Below are 24,768 nucleotides of genomic sequence, written 5' to 3'. Positions count from 1 at the left end.
ATAAAAAGTAGTTTACCAAAAATGTTACAAGATTGGAAGCCTTTTTTTAAAGTGAAGTGTTTTCTGCTTTTAGACCATGGATCTGCAACAAAATCCCTAATTTCATTATATGCAAAGAGATTTTAATCTGCTTTTGCAAAATCTTAATGTATATCATGTTTTACTTGTTCTTACTAGCTACAGGTATTGATAAGTCATAAGCCTTACATCCCACAGTTTTTTGGAGCAGTTATTTAATATGCTCTTTTATTTCTTATGTCTTTAATACTTGCTTCAATTTCTTTCCATTTGCCATGATAGCTGAAAAAAACGAAACTGATCACTTCCATGCAATGAGTAAGACTTTGTAGTAACCAGATTAAGTGTATAGAACACAATGTACACATAGTGTATGCAGTTTTTGTTGTAATAGTCAACTCTTGCAGAAGAAATAATTTTACTCTTTAGTATTTTTAGATACTGTTCTGATTTTAAGTGCTGTTCTTGTTGGATTTACTTATTCAAGAGTTCTCTCTTAGAATTGCTTCTATAAAAATCTGAGCCCAAGCTTTGTTCCACTTTCACATCCATTGTAGTGTTCTCTTATTTGTTAGACTACAGATTTTTGATGTGATGCACACTACTGATTTATTTCTTTCTTGAGCAACAGAGGAAGAATTTGTACTACCTGGAATGTCAGCAGAACTTACAAAGCTTAATTGTCAAATTTAATAGTTGTGGGTTTTGTGGCTCTGAAAGGTTTTGTGGTAGATGTGCTGTAACGTTGCTGTAGCTAAGTGCTTTAAATGACATGTGTCATACATATCAGGGCAGTGTTGTCTTGGAAAGGATTCTGTCCATCCCCTTCTCATGCATTGTAAACTTAACTCTGTCTTTCTGAAGGTTAAGATTAAATTAATAAGATTAAATTTTCCTTCTGACTTCTTGTGGGCTATTTTGTGGGCGAGGTGAGCAGCATGTCTCTGGCTTATTTCTAGTTTGGAGCAGCACCTTCTTGATTTTTCTCTAAAATCCATATAAAAATGTATGCATTTATGTATTGTATTTGTCACTGATGAAGCTGGGTAATTTATAAATCATCACTAGGAAACTAGCAGTGAGTAGCAACTTGAATAACATACTGATGGCTTTGAGACATGTTTAAAGCATTGTGTTATTATTCCAGTGTTTCTGAATCCTAAGCTTCTCCCTTATCTCTTTGGTTTCTTGGTGGATTCTTAGCATAGTTTGCTATCTGGGATATAGCAAATTCCTTTGGGGAGGAAAGGAATTTTTTTGCATGTAGCTGTTTATTAATAGCTGAGCAAATCAGTTTCATCTACAGTTGTAGATAGTGAGATTCCTGGTTTGCAGTTTAAAAAAAAAAAAAGGCATTTTTTTCTGCTTACTTTCTGATACTTGCATATAATTCTAGTGAAATGTTTTTTGATGCAGTTGATATCTGCCTCTTTCCTATTTCCTTTCTTTGTCTCTACTTCCAGCCCACCTGATAGCGGTCTCCTTAACCAAGAGTGTAATATTCACTTACACGGAAGGCTTAACTATTTAAAAAGGGGAAAACATCCAGAACATACAACTTGGGAATGCTTTGTTTGCTTTTAGGACTTTGCCAGTAAATGTACTTGCTATAAAATACTGATTTCATTTAAAATCCTAAAACTAGTGGGGAAAAATCTCCTGTGTGTGCAGTAACTTCCTTTTGAAATGCTTGCTGATTTGAGATACGTGAGGAAAAGCCTTCCTTTCAGAGGGATTCAGTTTTGTATTTTGATTGCTGCTGCTTGCTGTTTAAACCATTCTAACTTACTAGGCTAACCAGAACTGTCTTCAGTCATTGCTGCTGCCTTCGTAAGATGTAAAGAAACTTCCATCTGTGCTTATGGTGCGTTCATGAAGCATTGCTTTACCTCTAGATGTAATCACAGCACACTAAAACCATGTTTTTTCACCCCTTTTGCCAAGTTTTTTCCATTTCTGATTTGCTCAGGTCCATTACTGTGTAAACGATGGTTTTGGGATGTTATGTTTAACATTTGGTTTCTTCTGTTAATATCTCTGAGTAGCTAGGAGACCTTCAGCTTTGTTGATGCAAGTGAGCCATGAAAGCTCTTGAATGCTCTCTGTTCTGACTGCTGCTGCTCCGTTAGCTCAGCGCAGCAAATTCCCTTCTGCTGTGTTTTGAAACAACTTAGTTTCATGCTCCAGTTGGCATCCAAAGAATTCATAAGCCACCAAAATCAATTTTCTCAATGAGGCAGATTCTTAAAATAAACATTGTTTTGGCTTTCATGATAAACTGTAAAAACAAACCAAGCAAGAAAAGGTTAGCTGGGCAGTACAGCTCACTTGGAATGGGCTGGAAGGAGAAGGAAAAACAAGCTGAAAGGTATGAGGAAGTTGTTAGTCCTCTGTGAGGATGCTGTGTTTTATAAATAAGTCTCAAGAGTGGGTAATAGAGCAAGAGAAAAGCAAATAGTATAACCCACCAACGACATATTTTGTTTCATTTTCACTGGCCTCTTTTCAGTCTTCGTGGAGTTTTACAGTAAAGCAGACTTCTGTTAGTAAGGAGCAATTGGAGAGGGGATGCAGAAAGAAGGCTGCTTCCTAATGGTAGAGAATAGTGATTAAAACTTTTTTATGCTTCCAATTTAGTGTCTAACATTTTGAGCAGTATTTGCAGTTGTACCTATTGGAGAAATTTTGGTGAGAAGACAACAGTTTGTTTAGTGAGGATTAAATACAGGAACTGATACAAATTATTTTAAAACACTTCACTCTCCTGACAATGAACTAAAAGAATCCCACAGTTTAAGCTTTGTAATTTTTATGCGTCTTTATCACTTCTTGTTCTAAGTATTGCCACGCTTTCATTATTTCATTAATGCGTTTGTATTGTTTATAAACCTTACTTTTTGCTTTATGGTCTCGTATCAGGTTTAAATGGGATGGAGTGGGGTTGGTATGAATGTCGGTCCTGTTTTGTGGTAGGCACTGGGGTGTAACTTACTATGAGTAATGAGCCTTCATATTTGCCACCTTCGGTCAGTTTGCTGTAATAAGCTTCTCTTACATCCTACAGCTTTTTTTTGCTTTTTCAAATGAAGAAAAGTTTTCAGAGAATGGCTGGATGGTGTACAATCCAATGTCCGAATACAGGAGACAGGTAAGTTATTAAAGCTGCAGCTGTGTGGTGCTTTCCTGGAGTTATTTTTTTGTACGTATCACTTGTCAGCTGTTCTGGGAGGGTGGAAGGGAGCTAAGAACTGGAGAAGATAGAAATGCAACTTAAAGTAGGTAAGGAAACAAAGCACTGGAAGAGTTTTGTGTTTTAACAACAACAGAAAAAAAGTCACAGGAAGGTAGTCCTTGCTCTTTGAAGGAAGTTTTTAATACCAATTACAGTGTGTCACTGTTAAGTGGGTGGTGGTGGTGGAGAATGTGACAAATACGCAACAACAGTGTCCTAAATATAGATTTCACTTAGTCTGATTCTTCAGGAAGTTTAATAATAATAAAAATAAAGGCTTACTTCAGAAATAGAATTACTTTACATATTATTTATATGTTAATCAGTTTTCTCTTTAGATGATTGTGGAAAAATGTTAATGAAAGGGGATAACGTTATTTAATTTTAACATTTCTTACTATTAGACAGTTTGTTTTTGCTTTAAATACTACAGTTAGAACGTTCTTCCTTTTCTCCCCTCTGTAATTTGTGATGGACTGAAGTGTATCCAGACATCCACATGATCCATTTGGTTAAAGGTAGAGGCCCCAAACCCTCCAAAAAATAAAATGCAAACACCCGCACAAACGCCATTGTGTGTGGAGAGCTTATCAGTCTTGCTCAATTTCCTGACTGCTGTTTTTGAAATACTTTACTGAGCAGACTGCAACCAGAAGTTTGTTAGTGGAAAGGCTGTCTTGAATCTTTTTTTTTTTTTTTTAATTGAAGGCAGCATCAGACTACAAGGAAGAAAGGTTGAGATCAGACTTCCTCCCCCTCTTTTCAGGGCTGTAATCTCTTTTCAGCAGGCGAAATGGAAAGGCAGTGCTTTGAGGGAGGAGAGAGAAATTTTCTTTCCCTAGTTCCTGGACTGAAGAAATGCTTCTACTATTTTAGATATTGTTTTGAAAGCTGTGAGGACAGAATTGTGCATGTGAAGAGTATACGTGAAATATATGTAGCTAAGACCAAATCCATCAGCAGTGGGCTGTTTTCTGTGGTCTTGTAATTTTTTTTTCTTCTATTGTTTTGAAATACTACTGTAGTTAGGTTAAGTTGGTAGCTTGTTGCCACCATGTGGCCGTAATATCATGTGAAATTTGAGAACAGAATTGGTGGTTGTACAGGTGAAATATGTTGAAAAACTTTGTGTTGCCTTTTAGGGACTGCCTAATGAACGGTGGCGAGTGACTTTTATTAATGAGCATTACGGACTGTGCGACACATATCCGTCACTCTTAGTGGTGCCATATAACGCAACAGATGATGATCTGAAGAAAGTTGCTGCCTTTAGGTCTCGAAATAGAATTCCGGTGAGTACTGCTGATGAAAGTTGTCTTAGGCTGTAGCTAGTTTTGTTTCCAAACAACTTTTTGCTGAACATGACACAGAGGATGCCTTTTTTATGGAAATGGTTACAGCAAAGTTGTTTTGACTGGCTGAATTTTTTTGTCTATTTAAAACTAGTGTGATGGCCAAGCCTCATTTCCTACAACAATTATGCATTCCAACTTTGTTGGTTTTGACTTGACTTTTCTAGTAACAACTGCCAGCATTGCAGATTCCCTTCTCTTAATGAAGTATGAGCCTAGGACTGCCATCTGTACGAGCTTATTGACTATTGTTGCATGCACGTAAGAAGTGATAGCAAGTGTTATGCTTCTCATGTGTAAGCGAACTGAATGGCATTTTAAACGTAGTTCCAATGATCTCTCCTAAAACAAAATTTTGTGCGTAGTCGCCATAGTGAATTCTTGGGATATTTAGTCTATACAATTTTAAATCAGGCTGTGGAATTTAAGATAAACCCATTTGACTCTCTGGGCATATTTCTCTAACTACAATTCTTTGAGGTAAGAGAATTTTTATGTAGCAGCTCTTTACAGCACTGTAGAAAATACTATTTTGTAGTACAATACAATCTCTTATCTGATGTTTCAACTTGGCAAACTTGCAGAAGGTGTTAGATACTTAGCCAGTATCAGAAAGCTGCCTTGAATCTCAGCTAATATCAAACAGATGGGAAATTCAAAATGATAAATGTTTATTAGATGGTATTCACTGACAGCCTAGGATTATAGTCATATATTTACTGTATATACACACGTATATGTGTGATATATAATACACATATAGGTTAAATATATATGGGAAACTACTCTTCATTTTTTTATATGTAGTGTGTGTGTTTGGATGGTTCTTATAACCAATCTGTATCTTCTCTATTATCTCAAAATGCATGGCAGATTTTTTATACAGCCTGTAAAGTGACAGTAATTTCCTTGGTAATAATAATTTTATTCTTGACAAGAAATAACCAGTCCTATTCACACAGACAAATTCTGTTTCTAGACATAAAACTAAGGTTTGTATTTCAGGAGTGAATACTTGTGGAAGATTTTTTTTGACCTCTGATGTTCTTTCTCCATGTACCTGACAACTTTGTCAAACTGTGTGAGAATATTCTATCTTCACAGTTAACCAGGATAAACTATTACCTGCTTCTTAGGGTGCAGATCTTTAATTTCTTGCATGGCAATCTGTCCCCAGGGCAGCTCTAGCTCAGAAAAACAGTAAATGCAGCAGATGTTTTGCCCCAGTACCTCCTAATTGTAAAGAGGGCTGAGGAACAAAATCCACTTCAAGGAGAAAGGGAAGCATTCAGGCTACTGCAGAAAGGTTAAACTTTTCTTCCTTATGCAAAAAAAAAAAAAAAGTGTGTGTGTGTAGGGTTTCCTGTAGCATTGGAACATATTAGTCGTAGTAGCTACAATGAGTTCATTCTGAATTGTTTCTTCGTTTCAGCAGGCATTGCTGTGTTTTTTTTCCAGTTTGCTTTTCAGAACTATTTGTGTGCAACTTAAGACTTGCAGGAAAAATGAAATGCACTGGATTCTTTAAGCACATATAATTTCAGTAAGAGTTGAGTATGTAAGAGAAAGAACCTTCAGAGATGATTATTAAATATTATGAAAATAAGTAGGAAGAATTTGAGATGTTTGGGAACTAATCTTTTAAGAAATAAAATTCAAGTGTTAATTTTCCTATTATCTATTTTAAAGAATGTAACTTTTAAGTTGCGGCTTTTAATAAAATATATTTCTTCCATTGTGTTTTTGGCATGTGACTAGGTCCTGTCATGGATTCATCCGGAGAATCAAGCTGTTATTATGCGCTGCAGCCAGCCCCTGGTTGGAATGAGTGGGAAGCGGAACAAAGACGATGAAAGATACCTTGATATCATCAGGGAGGCTAATGGACAAATCTCAAAACTGACCATCTATGATGCTAGGCCCAATGTCAATGCAGTTGCAAACAAGGTAAATTGATGCTTACTTGTTATTTGTGAGGGAGGGTGTGGTGAGGACTTAGAATTTGAAGTTTTCTTTGAGGAGGTTTCTCAGAACTATAAAAACATTGCTATAGGTAAATTTACTTAAATATGCATATTTACCTGATCAAATAATGGCTATCAAGGCCATGAAAGAACATGCATACCTAAAGTAGGTTATAAGCAGGGTTTTAGGATCATATGTGGACTTGGAGACACCCTTTACCCTGTCACACAGATCTTAGTGTGTGGCTGAAATCAGGTACGATTACTCTGTAGAGAGAGTGTTTTCATCCAAGTGAGGTAGACGCAGGCAAAGCTGTAGAGTGTGTCCTCTTGTTGGAATGATGGAGCATTTGGGTGCAAGCCATGGCTCTGCTTTCCTGGAAAAGCTGTGTGTAAAGCCAAGTTCACTGATAAGCATCCTGTGTTTGGTTTTCCTTAACTATTATGTGAACCACTTCAGTCCTATGCAGACATCCAGTAAATAAAATGACAATTAATTTAATGACAATGACAAAATGACCCTTAATTTAACTTTTGGGCTTACAATCTAAAGAGTATAGGCATAGCCATGGATATGAGAGTATGGTACATAGCCATGTACCAGCTTCTCTCCCTGTGTCTAGGATAGTCCCTTGCCCACTGAACTTGTGGGACAAGTGAAGTGAGCAAGCTCTTCTGTACTTAGGTGAAGTTGTGAGGCTGTGCAGCAAAGAGCACGAGAGAGGTGAACTCAAGAGGGCTTGAGATCTTAGCAAAATGATATGTACTTACCTGGGGAGAAAGGAATTCTAGCTTCTGAATATTTTTCTTGGCATAAAATACTCATTTAGTGGAATGAATCCTCTCCAGTGTTTGTGCTGAAAGAAATAGGAAATGATAAAGCTTGTTTGCTTCTAGGAGGGTTGCATGCAACATAAACATTAAGTTGCTTCAGAATTCAAGTGCACCTGTGATGTTAGGGTTTTGCTCTCTAACTTAAACACACGTCTATACCTTTACAATGCCTTCTCTGTAATAGAGAACACAGTTTATTGAATAAGTAATAAGGCTTGTTTTATCTCTGAAAGAACGTATGGTGTACTCTGTCCCAGGGGATGTTTAGCTAGGTCTTAATCTGATGGATTGTATTTTGGGGGTATATCTCCATTGCTTGAGTTTTTCTCTACGAATTACATTATATCCTCTCTCTACACAGTGAATTTTTATGGGTGAACAAAACACCACATTTTTGTTACAGATGTGTAATCCATCTGTTTGCCTTGTGGAAGGAATGTCAGTTCTTACAATTAATTTTTTCCTCAGTTCTTAGGCAAACTGCAATATTTACCATAGATGTTTCAAAGGTGCATTATGGCCAAACTTTGTACGTGCACGCATCTTACTGAAGATGTGTGCACAGTTTTTAGCTTCTTTGACAGACTGCATTTCACCCATGTGTTTTAATTAACTCCTGATATGTGAGTATGAAACATTAAATCTTAAACTCTGTAGGGCACATTTCTGGATCTGAGAAACAGTGACTTAAAGTGCAAGGCATTGCTGATCTGGAAAAAAAATATTTCTTGAATAGCTGTGAAGGTTAGCATGAGCAAAATGGGGCTGCACTACTCATACATTTCAGTGTTCTCAGGACTTTGGACAAGACCACTCCATCAGGAGGAGCTGCTGCAGCCTAAAATTGCTAAAATTGCAATCGTTCCTTACCAGGGCTTCAGAATACTCAAAGGAAAGTGAAAAATACAGTCATTACTGCCTTTAGCAGAGAGCCTGGCAGCCCTGAGAATATCCCCACTTGTGAGGAAGGAGGTGGAGAGTGTAGAATAGAGATGTTATGCTACTGTATAGAAATGTAAGTGGTACCAACAGGAAAAGGTTATACTGTACTTCAGGTTGTCTTCTGATGTGTAGTTGGTGGCTGTAACATCTTAGAGAGACAGGAATTATTTATCACAACGCATGGCATGGCATGTTTTTCCTGTCTGTAGGAAATGCTGTGATTTTGCAGCTATCTTCAGAAAGCCTCATCAGTGGTATCGTCCTAAAATACATGTGGTTTTTGTCTTTCCTCCCTTGTGAGCAGGCACATGCTCTGCTATCCTCCTCGGGTAGTGATGAAATGCTTAGAGAGAGCAGCAGTAGAGTAGACTCTTTTTTAATTTCTTAATGATCTAATGTTTAGTCTTCAACAATAAAAATTAATGTTATGAAAGTTACTTTATATATAAAGCTTCCATAAATATTTTTACTAGTTTAAGAATTCTAGTGTTGGCCTTTAAGAAGTTAATTCTGAAGTTTAGCTTGTATTTAACCTTAACTAAATTCTTAAATGTAATTCTACTTGGCCAAACATTTCACTGTTTTTATCTATTTAAATATCAGTTCAATTTTAGCAGTAAATAACTAGGCAGTTTAAGCCCAAGAAAGATTTTTTTGATAGCGAGTTTGCATTGGTAAATGTGAAATTTACTCTGGTTTAAATTAATGGTGTACAGAAATAGACACATCCTTTTGACTGCATTTCTGTCTAATTAGTATAAAAACAAACAAATGAGCAATTTTATTTCCAGAAAGTGCTGATCTAGTATGTTACAAGTAATTGCTGTTTTGTGTGATGTACTCTACATTTTAATTTAACCTTTGTAATTTGCCTGGAAAGTTGATTCCTTTTGTATTCAGAATTATAAGCTTGCTTAATCCCTGGTGGGAAAAGTGAACAGAAATAAAGTAAAAATATTGACAATGTAATGTCAGACAAGGAAAAACTGTTTACCACCATTAAATCTCTAAAGAAATAAGGAAGGTACAAATGTCCTTTGATTTTTCAAAGCGTCCTGTCCTAACTGATATGTGTTAGTGCTCTGTCCCTTACCTAGCTGGTTCAATCCTATTCAGAGGCTTCCATGTCGGACAGTGCAAACAGCCTTTTTAGTGTAAATTTAAAATAATTCATTTCCCTTTTTAGGGTGACTCCCTGATGTATTGAAAGGAACTAGGCTAGCTGGATCAACCTGAATGTCTTTCTGGCCCTCTGCTATATTTAATATACTTTGTCTTTTTGGATGAACGGAAGCTGCTGAGTATTTATTTTCTGCAGTGTTTGCTCCTCCAAAGCTTTCATCTATTTTAAACAAGCGAGCAACGAACACAGTTGCATTATACTTTGTTTTCTAGTTAGGCGACATAAATTGTCAGTCTGTTCTCCCTCTTTTTAAATGATGGTACAACAATGTACATAGGACTACAGTTAATTCTACATCTCTTGTTTGTAGGCGACTGGGGGAGGATATGAAAGTGAAGATGCATATCCCAATGCAGAACTCTTCTTCTTGGACATTCACAATATTCATGTCATGCGGGAGTCTTTGAAGAAGCTGAAGGACATTGTTTATCCTAATGTGGAAGAATCACACTGGTTGTCAAGTCTGGAATCAACCCATTGGTTAGAACATATAAAGGTAATTTTTTAATACTTATTTAAAATTGTAATTTACTGTTTGATACAAAAGGTTCAAAAGTCAAGTACAGCTGTGCAAAAGTATTGGAGTTTAATGCAATGAATCCTACTTAATATTTTCATTTTCAGTTAATATTTGGAAAATAAGCCTATTAGGTGGGTAAAAGTGCCTTTTTCTAACAACTGAGATGCTTCGGTAATTTAGTCCAAAGAAAAGAACCAAAGGAAATACAGAAATTTTAGAGAGTAATTCCTATGGTAAATCCTCTTTTTCTTTTAAAAAAGGAGCTTATGTTCTTCAGTTTATCAAGGTTACTGTTTTCTGCCCCATTTTTTAAGAATTCACTGTGAGATGAATTAGATCTTACTAAGGGATTAGGGAACCAATCTGTTCCTCTATTTTTATACAAGAAATTTACTTGATCTCCTACAAGATTCCTTTCCAATTAATTATGCCATGCTCTGTAGGTCTTTTAATGGAAGCAGTATCAATTTAGATACTCTGTAGATACAACAAAATCAATTTATTTTTGTTAGAATGATAACACTCATCTCCTTTTTTGTTTGGTGCCTGTTAGCTTGTCTTGACAGGAGCTATTCAAGTGGCAGACAAGGTATCCTCAGGAAGGAGCTCTGTGCTGGTTCACTGCAGTGATGGCTGGGACCGGACAGCACAGCTAACATCGCTGGCTATGCTGATGCTAGACAGCTACTACAGAACAATTGAAGGCTTTGAAGTTCTGGTGCAGAAAGAGTGGATAAGCTTTGGACACAAATTTGCCTCGGTAAGAATTGGAAGATACTTGTGAGGGCTATGCAACGTTGGTGTTACAAAACATTTCTAGTGTTAAATTCCTCATTGCGACGAGGTCTGAAAATTCTTCTTGTTGTTTTGGAATTTGGACATAAAACATTGCTAGGTAAACCTGAGCAGAGTGGTTTTTGTTTTGGGCCTGTTTGGTTTTAATAATCCATGTTCAGTACAGCCCTTTAAAAGTGCAGAATTGCTAGTATAACTGGTGATTGAGCAGAGAAAATTAGAAGGCAGAAGAATGATGGCTTCCCAGGCTTTTCAGAAAAAGATCAAATAAGGTTGGAATATGAGGCTTTTTTTTCTTCCCCTATTCCTGCTTTCCCTACATTTGTACTGTTGTAAATGTCACGGGAGGCAGATGAACAAGTCTGAGCAACATTTTGAGTGATATTTTGAATGCTGCTTCTCAAATGTTCTAGAACTTGTCATAATAGGTCTCAAAGGACTGTCACTGGTAATGCCAACTCTAGTTCTGTTCAGGCTTCTTCTAGATGCTTAGAAGGTTAAGGGGAAATTGTAGTCTTTAATATCCTACTCATGTGTAATGCATCTTCAAGAGAAGTTACTTAACAGACAGTTTTGTCCCCTGTGGAATATTTTAAAGCTATTATTTGGTATTCCTAAAATCAGGAAAACAGGCAATCTGAAAAATGAAAAAATGGAAAAGTATACCTAGGGGTGTATTTCATGCTGATTTTATGGTTGGAGGAGTGTCTCAGTCATTTGGAAATCCCATGTGTTGCTGTTCAGCATGAATCACTTCAGTTTGCCATCTTTGATCTGACATTCAAAAGGTGCTGTGAGCCTTAGGAGATTTGCATTTTGACTGTTAAGAATATCGGCTTTAGTCCATATTTCTGAGTCCCTACTGGAGTCTTCTAGTACTGATGTTATATAAACCTTTCACGTACTCTGTGTCGGTGTAGCCACAGCAAGGCACTGGTTTGCCTTTTTTATTCCAGTTGTATTTTATTAATTTTAAAAACATTAGTCATAATGCAGATAAAGTTAGGTTGTATCACTTGGAGACCGGTAGCCTAATGATGATTCAACACAGCTTAAAAAAGAGATCTGTATGTCCTTCATTATGAATAAACTTGAATCGTCTGGAGGTTTCTTTACTAAACCATTAATTTGAGTTTCAGTAATTAGAGAAGTCTTTTCCTTTTGACAGGAAATGTTTTTCTTCTACTAGTGAAGTAGGTCTTTTAGAGCCCTTCCAGGTGACTAGCTCAGCCCACTGGGTCATCTCTGACAATGTGGCAGCAGTTAAGAGTGATTTTAATAGCTTGCCTTTGCTTAAAATACTGCCTTATTTTCTCAACTTGCTCACTGAAGTAATACTCATTGGAAGTGGTTGAAACCACTCTCCTTTAAGTGTGCTGTTTTCTGAGAGGACTGTATAGTTTGACTTGATGGGTTGTTTAGTGTATAGTGAACATGCTTGCTCTCTAGAGTGTCTGTAGAATAAAAATAATGCAACCAGAAAATATTTTGATTGTACATGCTCTGCACTTCAGTGCCTTAACCAAGGTAGCTGATAGAAGCTTCATATTTTCAGGTTATTGGAGTTGCAATTTGGATGTTTTTAAGATTAAACAAACCTACAGAGTATATCCTGACTACTTAGTAGTTCCTGACAGTGTTTTATATTTAATGAAGCACTTAAGTAGTTCTGTGGAAGAAGAATCCTCTACCCCAGCTTTTCTATGTATAGTGAGCTTACCACCATATCCAGATGGCAAAATAGCTTGCTATGTGCAGTGTCATTGTTCTAATAATTCTATTATAAGAAATGGGACAGGGAAATAATTACAAATGGGAAGATACTCAGGCGTATACAAATCCTTAATAAGATCCTACAGCTGATAACCACAGTGGAAGTGGAAGGGCTTTCCTTTCCGAACACATGCACGACCTGCAGGTAGATCCCACCTATTTTAAACAGAAAACCTGTGAGCTGTGTGGCCGACTTGTTTTGCCTGTAGAGCTATTCCGGTAATTTACTGCTGTTGACTAAATTTAGCCGCAGTCCCTCACTTCCCTCCATTTTCTGCCATTCAGGTCTATTATTTTAATTTATCTTGCAAATCATTATATAAATCATTATATGTTACAGAGAAGTGTAATGGCTTCGTCATTTGTCACGTCCTTAAGACGTTCTGCCTGCTATCTTACAGGCAGATAGACATCTTGGTTGAACATACATGCTCTCCCTTTGTCTCCTCCAGGCAAATACGTTCAAGTAGAATTACAGGATTCAATAATATCTGTTTTCCTTGAATCTCTTATCTGTTTTCAGCTATCAAATGTGAAAAGGAAGGAAATAGCTTTTACCAAACATACTTTCTCTATCTGCAGGGAGAATTCCTTTGATTGTTACTGTGGTCTCCTTTTCAGAATAAGGTGGCTCACCCAAACTTGTACAATGCACGTTAATCTGTCAAGAACACAAACATTTATTTGAGCTCGGTCATGTTCCCTGCCTATCTTAGGGTGTATCTTCAGGTTCAAGCGTGGAGGTGGGGATAAAAGAAAATCTGTGCAGATAGCTTCATGGTACAGGTTCTCTAGTGGCTTAAGTTATAAAAGAAGACAAAGTGTATAGCTTGGCTTTTGATAAATGTATTATGGAAATATAGTTCAAAATGTTTTATTTGCAATATAATGGACGCTTTAACAATTGTATTTTTCTGTTACATAGAACTTGGGCTTTTGATAAAAGGACTTATTTGGAATAGCTCTCCTTCATGGTACAATAAGTAGTTTTGAAATCGTAAGAACAGGTTGTTCTGTTACAAAAGTGGTTGTATTCTAATGCAAAATAAGAAACGGTGTCTATCAGCCATAAAATGGACTGTTTTCGTTAACAGGAGGTTGTATTGCTTCATTTCAGAGAATAGGCCATGGTGATAAAAACCATGCTGATGCAGACAGATCGCCCATCTTTCTCCAGTTTATTGATTGTGTGTGGCAGATGTCTAAACAGGTATGTTATGTCATTCTTCAGAAAGTAACACTGTTCAGAGGTTACTAAATTCAAAACCTGGGTCTTAAAAAAAAAAAAAAAAAAGGTATTTCAAGATAACAGAATACCTCTCTGCTCTGATGCTATAGAAACAAATATATTTACTTTCAAGCCATAGCAGCTCTCTTGCCTATTTCTAAAAGTGCTATCCAACAAGTATGTTGCTTAATACAGGGCATTCAGGGATAGCATGCATTGGAGATGGGCTTGTTGGAGGTACATTGAGAGATGTGACCTGGCAGAAAGCTTTTACAAAAACTGCAGTCAGCTAGCTTAGCAGGGTCTGTTTCACTTCATCATTTTTTTGTGAAGCTGTTCTTTGAAATACCTAGACAGTGGTGTTTTGTCAAAGCTTGGGAGGTGTTGAGTGTTGTGATTTAAACGTATCTTCAGTAAGTAATGAAACAAACTTGGTCTGAACAGAATTAGGAGGCCAAGAATTAGGAGGCTAAACCCTTATTTTTTTACATGGTGCTGCGCTATGAAGAGGGCACTATGGATATCTTAATCTCTCTCTACTACAAACATAACAGTAACCATTCAGTATTGTATTCTCCTTAGGAAATAACGATTAATTGGAGTGTTTTGAGGGTATAGTTCTTTTTAATGGCTAGTTTGAGGAGATGGAACACCTCGTGACTTCTGGACTCTTATTCTGCTATGAAATATATGGAAGTATTAGGTTAAAAATATTTTTAAATGTTTTCTGGCTTCTAAGTGCCTTTCTTAGTCTCTTAACCAGGGCATGTTCATCTCTCTGGTTTTACAATACAAAGAACAAATTTGCCTTTTCTGTTTTAGTTTCCTACAGCCTTCGAATTCAATGAGCAGTTCTTGATTACAATCCTGGATCACTTGTACAGTTGCCGGTTTGGTACTTTCTTGTACAACAGTGAGTCTGTTAGAGAAAAAGAGGTCAGTCAAACCACTGTTTAATTGTACTCCTATCTCAGTGCTAGATGATTACAAAAAGTTCTGATTGTGTTGTATTTATTCCTTGTATGACAGTGTTCTTGAACTGGCTTTATTCTCATGGTACAATAGTTGATGAATTCCTTGTTTTTTCTAGCTTAAAGACTATACAGTTGCTAAAATACTTGTCAAAAACTGTTTTAGGAATATTTCTAATACAGTAAATTCTACAATCCTAAGTAAATCAGGAGTGTATTATTGTTAGAATGTAACTGTGGCTTCTGTGATGGGTTTCCTGATTCTGTGCAAATATTAACAGTTCCTATTTCAATTTCATTTCAGAAAGTGACTGAAAAAACATTGTCGTTATGGTCTTTGATAAACAGCGAAAAATCTAAATACACCAATCCTTTTTATAGTAAGGAGCTAAATCGAGCTCTCTATCCAGTAGCCAGTATGCGTCACCTTGAGCTCTGGGTCAATTACTACATTAGATGGAACCCAAGAATTCGGCAACAAGTAAGTAAATTGTCCAAAATGTACAAAACGCTTGGAGATGTTGAAAATAGGTTTTTGTGTCACGACTAATTTGTAGAAGAGTATCTGCAATCTGTTCATTTTTTAAATATTACATTTGTAAGGATAGAAGGAAAAAAAATGAAAATGATTAAGTTTTTGGTTTTGACATCACCCAACTTCTCATAACACAAAGCTTAGTTCACTGCATCCTCTAACTCTTTGGAGCCTCTCTTCTTGGGGGCAGGGTTGAGAGAGCATTTTTAAGGGCTGTGGATATTACTGGAGGGTGAATGACAATGCTTAGAAGTAGTGCTTACTGAACCCTGGGGAGTTAGAGCACTGGCATCACAAGCACGCTTCACTGCATTTGCATTGTCTTTCTCTTTTTTCTGGGAGAGCATGCAAAGTCCTTTACAAATTAAGATGAACTATTCGGTTCCTGTTTTGGAAGTGCTATTTCTGTTGATGGTTTATGGTAAATTCTTCCTGTTTGTTGTTGTTGTTTTTTTTTTTTGCTAAAGCTTTGACCCAACATTTACATTGTTTAAATACTGAAGGAAGGCTGTTAAGTATACTAGTGAATCAGACTGAAAATCCAGGAACACTTTTATCAAACTATACATAATTTATTTCTGCACTTCTAATGTTTGATATCTGAATGCTCAATTTTTGTTACATTTGTGCTAAAAATCTAGGCAATATGGCATGTAACTATAGTGTACAGAGACTTATTTGTCCTGCTTAACAAGCTGTGTAGTTTTGAGGAGGAGAAAACAGAGGAGCAATTTCTTTGACAGAAGCAGTGTTCACAATCCAGATTCTGGAATGAATCAGGAGTTTTCAAGCAATGCAGTTCCTCTTTCTGCAGCTGATCTCCTATATTATTTACAGTACTCTAGAGGCTGTAAGGAAGCCAGACAATATGCTATATCTTCTTGCAAGTATGTCACCAGTTTTAATTTGACGTTCTCATTTTAAGGCTTCTGTTGCTTGCTGTGAAAGATGAAGGCATTTCATAAAAGATGAATCCAAAAATATCACTTAAAGTGAGGATACTTAGGGTACACAAACTAGCTGTAGTAAATCTACTTTAAAGTGGTCTTTACCATTATTCAGGAAAAATTTTTGGCAGGAGTTTCTTATTAGATATGCAAGCCCTTGTGATAACATCCTGTGCTTCTGCTAGTGGTACCTCCTTTTCACCATGTTTATGTTTGAAATGCAACAAATTTGTTTGTTGCACATGAAATTTACGCTTTGTCTTGACTTAAGCATCTGAGTGGTGCATGTGTGGCATGAACCCTTTTTTTGAGATGACCTTTCTTAGTGTCATTATGTAGAACCATGAGGGCATCAGACTTCTGCCTGAAAGTTTGGTCTGTCACAAACAGCGCTGTTAACCCTACATCTCTCATCATCTTAGTAACTAGGTTCAGTCTTTGATCCAACTTCCACATTTGCTTCAACACCTATTACCTCCTTCTCTGGGGTGCATAGCAAGTGATTTGTCTGAGAGTCACTGGTTAGTTGTTTTTGACCTGGTAGGGTATTTAAATTTGCTTCTGCAAATTTTCTGTTAATAACTATATGGGCATAGAATTGAGAAACAGCAGCAACTTCTTGACAGGTATATAATAGTTAAAGGTAATTTAAAGCTCTGTATCTACTTTGGATATTTATAACATTTCTTTTCCATTTATTTTATTACTCTATCTGTATGAAGGAAGCAAAACTTAAAACAGATCTAGTTGTTTTTGCTCTGAGTAATCTCCTGAAAGCTTGAGTAGTTGATTTTTAAACACATTCAAGTCTGTTCAGAGTATTCACTAATGAACTTTGCATTTACTTCACTTGTTCATTTATATATAGTTGCAAAATTACTGTTAAAAAAAAAAAAAAGTAATTTTCATCAGTAAGAGTGGTTATTTAATCTAAAAATTTGGATTTCATCTTAACCTGATCAGCATAGCTAAACTTCAGTCTGGCTAACCACTTTTTTAGGAAGACAAGACATTAGAACTCTGGAATCTACTAAAACCTCTTAAGTCAGGAAGAGAAAAGCTGTGGATGAGATACTCATCTTACACACAATATTAGATAATAAGAAAATAAAATCCATATACTCCAGGAAATTCTGCCTCATTTTTATTGAGGTAGGAAGAATTGTTTTGAGTAAAGCAAGATTTTGCTTTGGATGAAAACAACTTTAACCCAGAGGGCTCTTGCATTATAGAATCAAATATTTCTCTTTAGCTATGACTTGGTACGTGTGTTGGAAACTAGAAATACTAGGTACTACTGGGAAAATTACAGATACTGAAGCATCCTTTATAGATGTACTTGGACTGAAGTGATAAAGGACTAATACAGATCTCTTTCCAGCAGCCAAATCCAGTGGAGCAGCGTTACATGGAGCTCCTTGCATTACGGGATGATTATATGAGGAGACTTGAAGAGCTACAGATCACAAATAATTCTAAGATATCCAACTCATCAGCCTCATCAACATCTCCCTCGCAAATGATGTCCCAAGTACAAACGCATTTTTGAAGAAAAAGTTGGCTTCTTTCTCTATTCTAATAGCAAGTGGTGCTTACTATAGATCTATAGTATAAAGAAGAATATTTTAATGCCTTACATTAGACTGTCCTAACACAAAGTATTTTTAGACTGTCTTCATTTGAGGAGGACTTCAAAACAGACGAAACCAACTCTTCATTTATGTGCCTTTCAGAACCTGTGGAGTGGGAACATGAATAATCAGCTTCTAGTTACGGAATGCTTTGAGTTATTTTGGAAAGCCTGGTACAATTGAATTGAAATTGATTGATTGTTTTCCTAAGAATGCTTTAATTTATTACATTGTAGGTTGTGTTCCTGTGAGGGAATTCATGCTCAGTCTGGGTTGTGAATAAAATACATGAACACCAATAGGAATATTCACATTGTGTAAAATTAGGTATGTGTGTATTCCTGTTAGGAATAGGACTATGGACTTCATGAGGCAAAAATAAATCACATTGTAAGATTTCAGAGAAGTGTTGAAATTTTCTGGTTACCTGAGAATTCCAAATTTTCCTGTTCCAAAATAAGTGAAAATCTGGAAGGAATTTCTCTGATAACTTCTCTTTCTAACTAAATTGTTAAAATAGCCCAGTAGGTACCAAAATAAAATAAAAATCTATTTTTATTGTAACTCTTTTGAACAAATGACAATTGTACTGGATTCTGGGAAGTCCTTTTTTGGTTAACTGTTGAACATTTCAGTATATTACAAATTATCACTGTTGGCTTTTTGGATTAATACAGAATAAAATGCTTCTAAAGAAGGTTGATAAAATTAAAAACATACCCACAGGGACATTGCTTAAATATCCAGCAATAGCCATTGTATTAAACCATGAGTATGTCTTATAAAAAAAATAATGTGCCTGTTTAGAGGAGCTTTTATACCAAAGTAGGCAAAAAAAAAATCAATTATGAATACTGTTGAAAACTTGTAAATTTCTAGTTTACTGTTTAATGTATATTTAACTTTTGTTTAATGAATTTATTCTTAAATATTTAAGGGATTTCAGTATATGAGATTGCATATAGTGTGTGCACTTATATTGAACCTTCCAGTGAGTTCTAGTTTGAAGTCTTCATTTCAGAGGCTTTTTTTTAAACCTTTAATTTGTTTTTTTCAGGTATTTTTTAATAGTTGCAAGCATTTCTTATGACAGCACAGACCTTGCTACTTGATATTTAATTAGGATTTTGCATATTCTCAGAAGTTTAATGATATGCAGGCAAACTTTGCAATTCAGAATCTGTTGAGGACTGATACTGTTATTTTTAAGGAGTTGTTTTGATGCTTGAGACTTCTATCACTGTAAATTATTGTACATGTGAGTTTTGATCTGCAGGATATAATAGTATTATATATAAATTAAGTTGTGTAAGTATACATAATATAGTTTTAGAAATTCTGCAAGTTTATAAAGTGTAAATATTTTGCATATGAAAAGTAAATTTAAATCTATAGTTCCATAAAGTAAGTCAAAGTTTAGAGGACATCTGAATATTTTTAGAAACAGTATTTTTTTTCAAAGAAATAAAAGTATACCGCATCTTGATTTGATTCAGTATATACACTGAGTTGCACTATTTTTTTCAGGGAAGCTCAGAGCATACTGCATGTGTGTTCTAAATACACGTGATTTCTATGACTTACTTTTGTCCTCTAAATTTCACTCTCCCTTCAATGTTTTTTCAATATGTTTCCAAAATGACATTTAATTCCGCGATCCTCAAATCGTGGCTTGTTGAGGTAAATAAGATGCATTGCTTCAGATGAAGGAGGATACTCAATTGATCATGATATACTTATGTTTTGAAAACTATGCATACTCTGGTATATTTGCCTTCTACTTGCGGTTTATAAAGTTTTTAAGTTGTGGAGTTTTAAAGTTTCTAAACATATACAAGTTTATTAGAGTATTTAAAGTCTGTGTTTGAATTGAATGCATTGGTGACATCTGAGCAGTGTGGAGGAGTTCAGAAAATATAATAGTTTTTACTGTGTAAACACTACATGTTAACCTATTGCATTTGGGGAAGTGTAATATAATGGAAAGGATCTTTTTGCACTTAGCTCATTACATATATTCCATTCTTCATGTTACTGCTGCGGTTGAATGCCATTCTTTGGAACTCTCTAGCATACTAGCTGTGTGCGGGCTTGACTTTTTTCAAGCCAGCAAGTAAGATACTTGGATTTAATTCTATTTTGTGATGGCAATATCAAGTAGACAAATGTAGGGATGTTTTTAATCCAATGCTTTCTGGAAAATACTACTTTCGAGTTATTGTGAATGTAGGCATACAAACTGATCAATGTTAATAGGAAGCTTTTCATCTTTCCATTTAAAGGAGTGATTTGGGCTGTTCTGCAATGCACTGCGAGGCAATACACTGTATCTGTACAATAGCTCCCCACTCAGTCCCCATCCTCTCTTCTCAGCTGTGTGGGTTTTGCATAGCAGCTTCAGAAATAACTGAAGTTAACATGTTACTGTAGCCGTGGTAGTCAGGAACAAAATAGAGAAAGTTTTGGAGGTGGTGAGTAAGAATTAGGCACTGAGTGCCTTTTTCAGGAGAGGGGAAAAATGCAGGGCTGAGCTGTAAAACCAACAGCTTCAAACACCTGACAGCCGGTGTGGAACATCAGTCTCAGAGCTGTATTTTAGTGGTGGCTTTTTCATTTTTATTTTTGTATTCTTCCTTCCATGGACCTGAGCGGTTAACCATTTCTGTACCGGGCTTCCCTTGCAGAGGAAGCTGCTGCTGAACGCCTTCTGTCTTTGCTGTTTGCCTTATCCCCCCCAGCACCGCTGTTGGGGTGCACCCTAGAAACCATTTGCATACTACCTCCTTTCGATGTATGTTTAAACTCTGCCTTCAGCTCTCTTTTTGTCCCGTTCTGTCTCATTTGCGTCTAGCGTTGTGTCCCCCAGAAGGCAGCTTTGTGTGCCCGGCCAGCCTTCTGAGGTGCTCTCCTTGCCTAACACCCTCAGCTGGCCGGAGAGAGGGGGCTTGCGAGCCATGTACGCGTGTGAAGGAGAACCCAATAAAGCTCTCACTTTGAACCCAGCCGCCTCAAGCCGCCGTTTAATTGCCTCTGTGTGTGTTTGTGTGTGTGTGAGGGGGGAGGCAGCCGGGGCTCCCCCTCCTTCCCCCGCCACACGGGGCCGCTGCCCGCCCTGCCGGTGCCGCGGAGGCCTGTGGGTAAGCCCCGCCGCCCGCTGACAGCTCTCGGCCGCCGCCGGGGCCCGAGCGGGGCCGGGCTGAGGCGGCAGGGCCGGGCCGGGCCGGGCGCCATGGAGCGGGCGGCGGCGGCCGGGCCGCCGGGGGAGGGCGGCGGCGTGGTGAGGGGCCGCGCCGGGAGGCCGGGGGTGGCGGCGGCAGCAGGAGCAGCGGGGACCGGGTCGCGGCAGGCCAGCACCGAGACGCTGGACAGGTGAGAGGGGAACGGGGCGGGGGGGGGACCGGGGACCGGGGCCGGTCCCGGCGCTGCAATCCGGCACAAATCGGCGGCCGCCGGGTTTCCTGCCTGCGGTCGCGAGCTGCTGGCTCCGGGCGGCGGGCCTGCAGGATTTGGGGTTTTTTGGGGGAACTGCGTAACTTCTGGTCCGGGCGGAGGCGGATGAGGCAGCTCTCGCCGTGCTGTTCGGGCCGTGCTGGGGGTGTTTTCAGGGCGGAAGGCGGCTGTGGGGGTGCCCCGCTGCCCTGCCAGGCGGGGGGCAGCTGCTGGGGGCTCTGCACACAGGGGTTGGGGTCCCCGCTGTGCCCTGCGCCACGGCTTGGCGCTCGGAGACAGGCTCACGAGCCTAAAATCCTTAAACAAGCTGAAACTTCACTTACACGAAGGAAAGGGAAACAACGCTGGGTTTAGGAATTGGTGCCAGGCTCCACGTTTACGGGCTTTTCTCTTGGGAGAAACCGGGAGTTTTACATCCCCCTAGCAAAGGTGGGAATCAAAGGCCCGTTACCCATCGCCAGCATTTACATCTCTATTCCTTCCTATGGTGCTTTCATACCTCAATTTTCATCTTTTTTTTATTTTCTTCTCATCCTGCTGGACCCTAGAAGGTTACACTGATGCTACATCACGTAATTTATTTGCCGGTGTGGTTGCAGCAGGCTAAGGCGCTGTGCGTGACCTGGGAGGGAACAAAACACACTGAGGTGCTCCCCGCTGCACAGGCAGGGCTCAGGCTGCGATCTGCCCCCTCCGATACACTGAGACGTGCTGGGCCTCGGGGGTGTGCCTGTGCACGTTTGTTTCCCTCCTGGCATCAAGTTTGTTGATCTAGTGATTCCCCGGGGAAGATAAGCCAAAGGGAAATATATCCTTTTCTTAATTAGTTATTTGGAAACAAACTTAGGCAAACCCTAAAGAGATGTACTGGAAATCAAGAGATGTGAGGGTATGTGAAATAAATGAGCTCAGGAAGGGATTACTGTAGATTTCTAGCTCGTTCCCTGTTTTGCAAAATGTAGGTGAAAGTTTCTGTAAGTGTCCTAACACAAGGGTTAGAGTTTATTCCATGTTCAAGCAGGAATATCACGGATGTCTTACTTGCAAAATAGCATTTTGTGACCTGGTACTGTGTAGAGTTTTGCAGGTGGGGAGAAAGCTGCCAAAGTTTGTCAGCTAAGTTTCTAACTTCATGCCTGAGAAACCTTCGTGTTGGCTGCCTGCCCCTACCTAGACTAGCACAGTTAGCGTGAAGAAAGACCTCTAGTTAAGTAGCAATTTGTCATCATCTGCCGTTATCCCGCCCTCCTAACATCCCGGTTGTACCTGTTCTGTGCTGGCTGTGAGCACGTAGTGATTCACTTCATTCTCACGGGATACGCACAGAATCCCAAGCTAATTTGTGAATGAATTTTAAAAACGAATTGAAATATTCTGTTTATGTTTGACTTCCGAATAAGCGTTAAATCTGCACCAGCGCCTAGCTAAACTGTTTGAAAGAACAGCAGTTATCCAATGCATGAGCTGAGCCTGCGTGCCGCTGGCGTTCCCAGCTTCTCATCAGATAATGGCACGTTTTGAAGCAGATCTGGTGCACTTCACGGGGCTGGCAACCACTCATAATTGCTCTTCACTGTCAATGCCGTGTTACTTGTAAGCTGTGCTAGCTCAGGCAAGTGCTCTAAAATGCATCATCTCTGATGCAGTGCAGTTCTGCTGTTCAGATTTGTTGTCTTCAGGGTTCTTCTAAACAGCCCATGCTGCAGAATTCATTGCTGTGGCATGGGAAGGCCAGTTGTGAACATTATTCAGAGATTATTTTATGAATAAAAAAAAAAAAGTAGCTAAATAGAAGCTACTCTTTAGAAAACATACATTTTCTATTTTTAATATTAGTATAGAATACAATATGACAGTAGTATGTGTTTTTAAATGCTAGCATAGAGGGATTTTCCTATAGAAAATCCATAGAGGATTTATTGAATAACCAGGAAATAACAATAAAGAAAGTATAAGGTGTTTCCTGTTACTTGATCAAATTCATTGCATGGATGGTGTTAAGAAAAATATGGGTGAATGTTGAAGAATTTACACTGGATAATGAAACCAACATTTCTGTAAGCTCCCGGGTCCCTAAGCACACTTTTGACCTTTTGACAGTACTACATCTCTGATAAGATCCAGTGAAATTCTTTGCCCTGAGTGGTTCAATGAAATAATTGCATTCTGTTCACAAGAACAATTTTTGTAATGTTAACGATCATTTATGGCCTCCTTTTGCATATGTGCTCAGTGGCTGTGCTGTTTTCAATGTACATCTTGAATTACTGCTGAATAATTTCAAATCTTCTGTTCTTGTAGCCCTACTGGATCACATGTTGAATGGTGCAAACAGCTGATAGCTGCAACAATTTCTAGTCAGATTTCTGGGTCAGTCCCTCCAGAAGGCGTGTCCAGAGACTACAGGGTAAGTGACTTGAGGGATGCATTGGTTTGGTTGAGATAAGAATGAATCATCAGGAAAGTCCTTGCTACCTATTTATCAGGTGGTAAGTACTTAAGTGGTCTCTGAATGTGTCAGAACTAGAGACGTCTCATTATGCACCAGCATCTTTTGAGTCTCTTCTGTGAGTAGTGGCATTGAAGTCTATAGGAAAATCAAAAGTCAATGTTTTAAATAAAAAGCCAAAAGTGAGTTGTCTTTCCTCTTGATTACTACATCAAAAAAACCCTGGTAAAGTAGATTAATAATTACAGGTTGAAATTGCTTCTAGTGTCATCTGGAGTACAAAATTGAGCTCTTCAGATTTCACCAAAAAAAAAAAAAGCATATGTCATTGTTACTGTGCAAAGAACATAAATGATTATCATTTTGCATGGGGTTTCACCAGACGGAGAGAAATTAATGTCAAACAAAACAAAATCACTTGTTTTGTTCCCTCCCGGCAACATTTTTGTCATTAAAGTAGCGATTGCACGGTGTGCTTTACCTAGGTTTCATTATGCTTTTCATCCCCTATTTTGTGCTCATTTGCTGTTTCCAGTACGCCGACAGCCAACTGAACTATCAAGAGTTGAGCAAACCATCTAGAGTAGAGCATACTCAGTTTTCATCGTCTGATAAATTTACAAGTCACCCATGTGTCAAGTCCCCTTAAGAAAGGCAGGCTGTTGCTCTCTGGATCTGAGTCCTCTCAGATCCTTTTTCTTCCTGGATTTGAAAGAATTTTATGTTCTTTATGCAAAATGGCCAAATGAATATTTTACCTTTCTTGTTCTTAACAAGATTTTAAATTATTTACTAATAAGCTCTGCGATTGAAGTCTGTTGTCTGGAAACAGCGTATTTTAGCTTCTGTGACTGCAGGTCAGATTCACCCCAAGCTTGGAGATGAATCTACAAAATGTTTTTGATCGTAGTCTGTTTAGAAATTCACCTCACAGAGTTTCACAT

The 24,768-nt window shown here is 38.0% G+C and overlaps 2 protein-coding genes across 11 annotated transcripts in view; both read left to right on the top strand.

Moving 5' to 3' along the window:
* Positions 1 to 20,927, top strand: part of MTM1 (myotubularin 1) — a 40,532-nt gene extending 19,605 nt beyond the window's left edge. For 4 of the 7 annotated variants that reach the window (XM_038184173.2, XM_005020487.6, XM_027465082.3 and 1 more), the window contains 9 exons: positions 3,083 to 3,166; positions 4,393 to 4,542; positions 6,361 to 6,549; positions 9,836 to 10,021; positions 10,599 to 10,805; positions 13,731 to 13,823; positions 14,664 to 14,777; positions 15,117 to 15,293; positions 17,676 to 20,927. In XM_038184173.2, the coding sequence (XP_038040101.1) occupies positions 3,083 to 3,166; positions 4,393 to 4,542; positions 6,361 to 6,549; positions 9,836 to 10,021; positions 10,599 to 10,805; positions 13,731 to 13,823; positions 14,664 to 14,777; positions 15,117 to 15,293; positions 17,676 to 17,843 (1,368 nt within the window). In that variant the 3' untranslated portion in view covers positions 17,844 to 20,927. Of the gene's footprint in view, positions 1 to 3,082; positions 3,167 to 4,392; positions 4,543 to 6,360; positions 6,550 to 9,835; positions 10,022 to 10,598; positions 10,806 to 13,707; positions 13,824 to 14,663; positions 14,778 to 15,116; positions 15,294 to 17,675 lie in introns of those variants that run through there. The other 3 variants (XM_038184175.2, XM_072042903.1, XR_011811652.1) reach the window with 2 other exon arrangements.
* Positions 20,928 to 21,065: 138 nt separating this feature from the next.
* The window catches only part of MTMR1 (myotubularin related protein 1), a 38,309-nt gene continuing 34,606 nt past the window's right edge, over positions 21,066 to 24,768 (top strand). For all 4 annotated transcript variants that reach the window (XM_027465077.3, XM_072042902.1, XM_027465076.3 and 1 more), the window contains exons 1-2: positions 21,066 to 21,294; positions 23,677 to 23,782. In XM_027465077.3, coding sequence (XP_027320878.3) covers positions 21,155 to 21,294; positions 23,677 to 23,782 — 246 coding nt within the window. In that variant the 5' untranslated portion in view covers positions 21,066 to 21,154. The remainder of the gene's footprint in view (positions 21,295 to 23,676; positions 23,783 to 24,768) is intronic.

The sequence above is a fragment of the Anas platyrhynchos genome, chromosome 10 (assembly GCF_047663525.1).
Source record: "Anas platyrhynchos isolate ZD024472 breed Pekin duck chromosome 10, IASCAAS_PekinDuck_T2T, whole genome shotgun sequence".
In the NCBI taxonomy this organism is placed as follows: Eukaryota; Metazoa; Chordata; class Aves; order Anseriformes; family Anatidae; genus Anas; species Anas platyrhynchos.
This window is presented reverse-complemented; position numbering and strand designations above follow the sequence as displayed.